This window comes from Sinocyclocheilus grahami, unplaced genomic scaffold (assembly GCF_001515645.1).
Source record: "Sinocyclocheilus grahami isolate Dianchi unplaced genomic scaffold, SAMN03320097.WGS_v1.1 scaffold932.1, whole genome shotgun sequence".
Taxonomy (NCBI): domain Eukaryota; kingdom Metazoa; phylum Chordata; class Actinopteri; order Cypriniformes; family Cyprinidae; genus Sinocyclocheilus; species Sinocyclocheilus grahami.
Genome location: NW_015506111.1, coordinates 399256 through 407310, shown reverse-complemented (window position 1 = coordinate 407310; position 8055 = coordinate 399256). Strand labels below are relative to the sequence as shown.

General features: G+C 36.8%; 1 protein-coding gene across 1 annotated transcript; it reads right to left on the bottom strand.

Moving 5' to 3' along the window:
* Positions 1-5619: 5619 nt before the first annotated feature.
* Positions 5620-7739, bottom strand: LOC107564422 (transcription factor Adf-1-like). The gene is made up of 2 exons (XM_016249515.1): positions 7157-7739; positions 5620-5996 (listed from the first exon to the last, which is right to left on the bottom strand). The coding sequence occupies exons 1-2, from the start codon at positions 7475-7477 to the stop codon at positions 5661-5663; spliced, it is 657 nt and encodes a 218-aa protein (XP_016105001.1). The 5' UTR covers positions 7478-7739; the 3' UTR covers positions 5620-5660.
* Between the last annotated feature and the right edge of the window lie 316 nt (positions 7740-8055).

Here is an 8055-nt window from a genome sequence, read left to right as displayed (position 1 = left end):
TCTCTCTGTTGAGGAGACCAAACCAGATCCAGTCCAGAGTTCAGTGCGTCCGTGTTCACTCACTCACTGAGGATGAGGAGGAGGAGGAGGATGCCTGATGAAGAAGAGCAGCCTGAAGGATCAAGAAATAAAATGATCTGCTGGAAATTCACATTATTAAAAAGATAACTTATTAAAAGAATAATTACAAAATGTTTCCATTCTTTTTCAACATTTCCATGCATGCCTTTAACGTTTCAGTCTTTAGATCAGGTTTAGATCGGGTGAAATGCAACACTAATAATAAAGAGAATAGACAATAACTTAAAGGGATAATTCACCCTCCATAGACAGCAAGGATCCTAACATGATCAAGGCCTAGAAACGTAGCAAGGACGTCAGTAAAATAGTTCATGTGACATCAGGGGTTCAACAGTAATTTTTACAGTTTTAGTACCCTTGCTGTCTGTGGGAGGGTCAGAGAGAACTCGGATTTCATCAAAAATATCTTAATTTGTGTTCCGAAGATGAACGAAGGTCTTACGGGTTTGCAACGATGTGAGGGTGAGTAATTAAGACAGAATTCTCATTTGTGGTTGAACAAACACTTTAAATTATGTGGCAATAAAAATATAGACGAAAAAAATACCAAAAGACATGACAGATGTGCAGATGTGCTATTTAAAGATGACCTATATTGAAAGGTGTTGTACAGTCATATTGTTCGGGTGGAGTATGGCCTGACAGTATAAAAGCTGTTTTGGTCCTCAGCACCACAAGAGGACACCAGTAAACTGTGCTGCAGTATTGCCTCATATTACAGGGTCAGGAAACCCCCTGTTTCAGCACTGGTTAGTTCTCACCAGTTTTAAAAAACGCTAAAAAAAAATAAACAGACAGACAACACACAGCTTCGGGTTTCATTTCGCTCCCATCGAGTTAAAAACACAAATAAATGCACTGCCATTTGCACTCTGCATCGAAAACATATAGGCAATAGAAGATATTTATACTGTACATATTGCTATATTAACTATATTACACTGAAAAAAGCTTTCATGGGCAGCCTAGAATAGCATGCACTTTCACAGCAAAATAAACGTTTTTTTCTTTATTGAATAGTGAAAATAAAGCCCTCTTGTTTCTACACTGGTGACTCTTTTCAACTAACTTTTTTATTTAAACCAAACAAGGCTGTAATCATGTCTAGAACATCGGAGGGACCAATAGTTTTGAGGAAAATATAAAGACCAGACCACTATGGTAATAGTATTTATTTAAAGAAACTAAATAGATAAATTATTTAAATGGATTTAGGGGAATAAATTAAAGAAAGATAATCAATCTGAACTGCAAGAAATATTTTTATTTTAAAATATGCACCCATTCAATTTAATTTGTATTGTTGAAAATGCACAACTAAAAATGCTATTGTCGTCATAATCAATTATAAATTAGCCTACATGAATCATGTAAATGGCAGACCTTATTTTCCATTCAAAACCCTGGAATTCGACAAAAAAATTTAATTGTTTGCATCACTGGATATTGTTGGTCATTTATGTCGGGGAACGCATACGTTACAGCCCAGACTCTTTCACCGCACAAGCTTTTTACTTTCAGTTTTCATTCTGATATTCAGCATTAACAGCAATCCAAAAGGGGTAAGCTTTCAACTGATCTGAATAGCCTACATGCATTTTCGATGCTCCATGCACATTATTGAATGAGCGTTTTTTTTAGAACATTATAGTGAGCTATATGACACATATTCATGAAGCCTATTAAACTCCCCGTAACTCGCAAACTCCCCGTGATAGCACTCAAATATCTCGTTGTCAGCCTCTGCTTTTCTGCAACAGACTGAAGCCTCGTGAATTCAGCGTGCCTTGCATTCAGCTAATAAAAGAAAAATGCTGCAATTTTCTGGTGTTATTGTATTATTGTTGGGGCAGTCTCCAGCTATATCTTAAACTTCTTAAAATACAGTCCACTTCAGATTGGTTTTAATTACTGCATAAAAAAACGGAGTGTCTACTTAGTGCAAATAGCCGCTGCCTAAAAAAATGCAATCTTTATCCAATTCTGATTGGGTGGGCAAGACTGTCATTCAGATAATAAAAGAAAAATGTTGCTGTCTCTATAGTCCATTGCCACGTCACAAATTGTGACTTCAACACGATGTAGATTTTAAACCCGGAAGATGAAAATAGTGCAAAAAAGCTTAAAATTAGCCAGTTTTCTCCAACAGTTAGAACTATCCAAAGCTAACATTGTCTTCTATGATGTGCAACACAAACACCTTTTCTAAAAAATCTCAGAATAAATAGTCTGGGGTTTCATGACCCTTTAATGTCTGTTAAAGCAAGAAAAAAAACTTTTATGTAAAAACAAAAACCACACACACACACAGCCACTGTCTCCAAAATTATTTAATTATTCAATTATGACAGACACAGCAATGCATCATATTCTATACGATCGTCATGTTTGTAGTGTGTTCCAGGGATTAAAATTTACAATATATATTTCAGACCTAGTGGAGTAATAGTAACTAAGTTGCATAAAATGGAAATACTCAATAAAGTAGGCTAAAACTACCTCATATGTGTAGGCTACTTAATGGTTGGATTCCACAACTGATAACATAAAACATATACAACATTTACTTACATACATCATTTTCTATTGCGCTTCTGAATTGGCTGTGTATGAGATTCGCCAATTTTTGCACTTTTGTGTTTAATTACCAGTCAGGGTTTTTGGGAAAATGATAAAAGGCAAGATTTTTACTGTCACACTGCTAGTTTCTGCAGTTGATTGCCGAACACTGTGTTCTTTTATTCCACTTTGACTTCTCTTTCGTTGTCATTCGGGTGTTTGTGCTGTTATTCACTTGGCATTTTCACCCCAAAATGGCAGCAGCGCTACCGAAGCACCACCTGGTGTCTGTTACCCAAAAAGCATCAGAGTTTCGCCTCTTGGGCTTCTATACGCTTTGTGTAAAGGTCCTGAAGGTTAGGCAGGGGAGGGGGCGCACCAATAATCCTCTAGTCTCCTGATGTCTGGTTACTAAAAAGCTATGATTTTTATTTGTTTACTTGCATATGTGTGACCATTAACCAATATTGGAAAAGAGTGAACTATGTTTTGGACTTAAAGTAGCCTAAGTATTTTAGCTCAAATATGGTCGGTAGAAGACAGTTTCACTATACACCATAATGGTTTATTACCAGATATTTTTTTTTATGTCAAATCACTGCATAAAATTTGTGGGTGCAAGGGCTACCAAACCCTAATAAGAATATAAATGTAAAGTACAGGATAAGAAAATCTATGTATTTTCATACAGTGTGCTCTCGTACAGTGGCGCAGGCGTACGGCTGCACTGTGCGCACGAGCTCTCAGACTGACCTGAGATTTGCCCCGCAAACATTTCAGCAGTTATTATAGGCCTGTGTGTGTGTCCAGTATTTCTGATAGACTGAACCAGCCATGCCATTAATTATGAATTCATCAGTCTTTTGCATGCCAACTTCAATTTCTGCATGTAAATATTACGCCAAATAGAAGCAGAAAATCGTGCTATACGCACTTGCAGGAGATCGGTTTAGACTACAGCAATACATTTGTTGGCTATTTTACAAATGGAAATACAACCAATTCATGACAGTGTTTTACATTCAAGCTACCGTAAAATTCATAGTGAAAAGTACTTTAAAAGCGTATGGAATGCAATAAAGTAATTTTTTTTAAAGCTGTTTTTAAAGCAGTTGCTGCATGACTAATAAAAAAGGCTAATAAATAATTCACATATCAGACAAAATTGCGTTGCAGCAAATCCTTTACATTTTTAGGTATTCAGAACAGAGCAACATAAAAAAATCAGAAAATATAATCATCTATACAATTATAGGACAACGTTTTACATGTAAGCCATTATAATGTTTTATTTTTTTAATTATACAGAATTATAAAATAAAACGCAAATTATAATCGGGCCCTGCATAGGCTTTTCCTTATTTGTATATTTTAGACATCCATCAATTGGTGATGAAAAATATTACTCGCCATCTCCTCATTGGATGCGCCTTTAGAGAGAATTGCATCTTTACAGATTACATAATGAAAGAGTTTCTATTTTCGATTTGAATTATTTCCTTTTAAAGTAATTTTAATCTTTCTATATATATATATTTTTTTTTTTTAGAGTTTAGGTTCATCATTGTGATGCGCTCCTGTTCAGCGTTTGTTTTCTTTATTTTATAAAAGCACAACGTTTTGTTGATATTGTGAGTGCACACAAATAAAACTAGACCCTTTACAGTTTAGAATGAGGTAGCCTATTACTCTTACCTTTATGAGCAAAAATGACTGCGTATTTAAAAAAAAAATGACTGAGTCTTTTCCACCTTCTCTTTGGGAGAAGGGGGAAAAGACGGGCTCGGGCCTATTGAGGCCCGTGCAGGGCTCTAACCCACTTCATCCAACGCGGTTTTGTTCTCTGTTGTTTTCATCTGTGAGCATGCTCTTGATATATGTATTTTACCATTTTGTTGAGTTTAAAACGTGACACACATTCGTTCTGATCTAACTGATCATTTGGGCAGAACGGGACATAATACAAACATTTTCGAGAAATAAGTAATTTGTACATTACATAATTGATAAGGGAAAAGATTGTGTATGTATGTGAATGCACCATGAGTTCGAGTCAACTTTCATTTCCTGAACAGATTACTGCATTTGATTCACCCAAACACACGTAAGTTTCAAATGCCACTGGCTCAATTAACAAGCTGTATAGTAATAATAGTAATGTAGACCTTAGTTGCATTTTACGTGATATTATAAATCCTAAACTTAAATAGAAGGTAATCTTTGGATTTCTCCTGCTCTCTGCACTGGTGTTTAACCAGAAGTATATGCACACACTGGCTAGACCGGAAATCTAGCACCATTGCAGTGAGAAATCACTTGAGGTGTTTTTTTTCACATCACAGGGTAGTGTACCTTGGCAGGACACTGCGATATATAAATTTAATTGTTCACAAGAGCAATTTTTTTTTATTCAGAATACAATATAATACAGACAAAGCTCCTTTTTGGTGCATAAAACAATTTGCTTTGGTTACAGTGCAACAAGCTTATATAAAAAATGTATAAAAAATAAAATTAAAACATTAAACATTAAAAAATACAATATTTTCAACTAAAAGTAACAACATTTTTAAATATTCGAATGACATCTTTCAACTTGAGGTACTTGTTGCAACTGTACAAACAATATCAAATATTGATGCTGAAGATGCTTTTATAAGTCTTTAGATGCATAAAGAAACAGTTTTAAGTGTCTCTGCAAGCATTCTTTGTTTGCTGTTTGTCCAGATCCTCAAAAAGAACTTGGTACACTCTTAAAAATAAAGGTGCTTCACGATGCCATAGAAGAACCTTTTTGTCTAAATGGTTCCATAAAGAACCTTTAACATCTGAAGAACCTTTCTGTTTCACAAAAGGTTCTTTGTGGCGAAAGAAGGTTCTTCAGATTACAAAAAGGTAAGAAAGAGATGGTTCTTTAAAGAACCTTTGACTGAATGGTTCTTTGTGGAACCAAAAATGGTTCTTCTATGGCATCGCTTGAAGAACCTTTTGAAGCACCTTTATTTTTAAGAGCCTGAACTTCACACGCGTCTTCTCTTCAGGGTCACCTTTGACAACATGTCTGCAATAACAACACCACATCTGTAGTCCTCGTTGTCCTGCTGTCTTGCCATTTCCCTTTCCTGGTCCAACCTCTCCAATCTCTTCAAAAGAACATCCTTGGTGTTCCGTTTTCTCTTACATGCAGAGCCTGGCAGCGATTTAGGGGAACAAACGGAGATGCTTTGAGGAAAAGATGTATCTGAGCAGAGAGAGGTTGTACATGTAGGAGCTGCTGGCAGCGGAGGAGATAGGTCAACCTTCAGTAGCCTACTGCTGCTTTCCTGCCAATGATTGGAGGCCACACTACCTTCCTCCTAAAATTAAAAAACAATGTTACGTCCCAGGACGTATGAATTTGTGTTTTATAATCATGGTGTGTGTCTTTCATGATATGCTGCTAGTGGACCCAACGGCCTTCTGGGAGTTGTAGTTTTTGTTGTATCCTATGTTCTGTGCTTCTCCCTGTCCTAATCTAGGTGATTGGACCTACCAGCTGCTACTCGTCATTGTCAAAAGGAACCAGTATATAAGAAGATCAAGAGAGTGAGCCAGTGAGATGTTCCTTCTCCCAAGAGCATGAGTGTGTTGTTCTGATTTACGCTTAATATGGGTGTTATGGCTGTAGTGTGCAGTCTTGTGTATTAAGCCTAAATTGAAAACCAAACTTGAATGTGATTTGGCTGTAGTGCACAGCTTTTGAGGTGTTTGCTTTTTTTTTTTAGTGCTGTAGCAGTAGGGAGTTGGGTGCCATTTTCTTTTGTCTTCGTTTTCTCCAGTTTTTGCTAGTACGGAAGTTCAATTCAAGTTTATTTGTACAGCGGTTTTCACGATACAAAACGTTGCAGAGCAACTTTACAGCAAATTAAATTTCTACAATATTTAGTGGTAGCTTGTCAGTGGTGACTCAGTTAATGTACAAGTCAGGTAAGAATTGTTATTTATTTTAATCCTTGGAGGTTAGCTAGATTTCTTTCTTACATGTGGTAATCATTTGTTTATTTTGGCCTTAACCACTCCACTCCTGAAGAAACTGTTTGCTTAAATCTTTTTGCACTGTGTGTCCTCATTTAGTTTATTGTAAATGCATTTACTGGCACCTTACTTTGTGTACCGAGTGCTGGGACTGAGAACAGTTCAAACCTTTACTTTAAAAGTTTACTTCCCTTTTGCTCCCTAGACATCTGATGTATAAAATAAAATCTGAGCACATCACTTATCTAAACATACCCAATTCATGGGTATTTTTTTTTCTAGTTTAAGCTAACAATGGTGTGTTTGGTTAATCTTTCTCTAATGTTTGTAAGAGGATCACAGCTATTAATGCTTCAGCACAAATCTTTTCACTGTAAATTAAATGTGTAAGCAAATTTTGTACTCCAGAAACTGAAATCAGAGACCTAGCAGCTGGACTAATAAAAATCGACATTGTGTTGTGTGGTAACTCAAGTTATACGTTTTTAAAGTATTCACTCACCTCATAATCCATCGTTGAATCCGTTTCCCGGTGTTTCACAAATTGTGATAACCAGCCAAGCTCTGAGAGGATGGGTGACGCATGTTTGAATCCAGCTGGGTCTCCACTTTTACCATGAACTCTCTTGTTTGCCTTTTCAAACTGATCTCTTAAGTTCTTCCAGACTTTCTTGCAAACACTTTCTTCCTTTCCCACGGTGGCTGCAATTTCTCGCCAAGAGTTCTTTGCCATCTGGCCGTCTCTGTGAGCACGCATGGACGGATCATAAAGATGTCTGTACAAGCGTACCTGTTCAGCCAACATTTGTTCGAAGTTGTTCATGTTGACTGCGGCGCCGCGCGAACTGTTCGCTCGAGTCACAAACGCTGCGTTCGAAATCGCGTACTGCTTGAGTGCTACATTTGAATTTGAACTTACTTCCAGACCGTTAAAATGAACGTTCTATAGTATGAAAGGAATTCGGAAGTACTACATCCGCAATGTTGATGTTGTCATCACAGCGCGAAAATGTAAAGCGGCCACTCTGCTGAACGAACGTCGGCGGTGGTTTTCGATATTCTCACGGCTTGCGTCGGCGTTTTAACGTCGTTCGAATTAACAACTCAGCCGCCGCCGTTTCTCCAGAACGGCTGCACGTGCTCTGATGACAACCCAGCTGTTCCACGATTGGCCAGATTCACCGCGTGACAATCACGTGTGTTTCGGTTTTGTTTTTATACAGTCTACGGTTTATTCTAACATCTTCAATTCCAGTAATAACAACATTAAAAGCTTTTTTTTTTTTTTTTTTACTGTAGTCGCAATGTTGAGACACGTTTATCAAAAAACACTGATAAAAGCATATTTACTCCACTTTATTGGTATTTAAATAGTATTAAAAAAATACTTGAAATTCAAAT

What these genes read in the sequence shown, in the direction of transcription:
- LOC107564422 (XM_016249515.1), bottom strand. Translation starts at nt 7,477, where the DNA reads ATGAACAACTTCGAACAAATGTTGGCTGAACAGGTACGCTTGTACAGA. An exon ending in ATTCAACGATGGATTATGAG is followed by an intron (nt 5,997 to 7,156) that starts GTGAGTGAATAC and finishes TTTTAATTTTAG; the next exon opens with GAGGAAGGTAGTGTGGCCTC.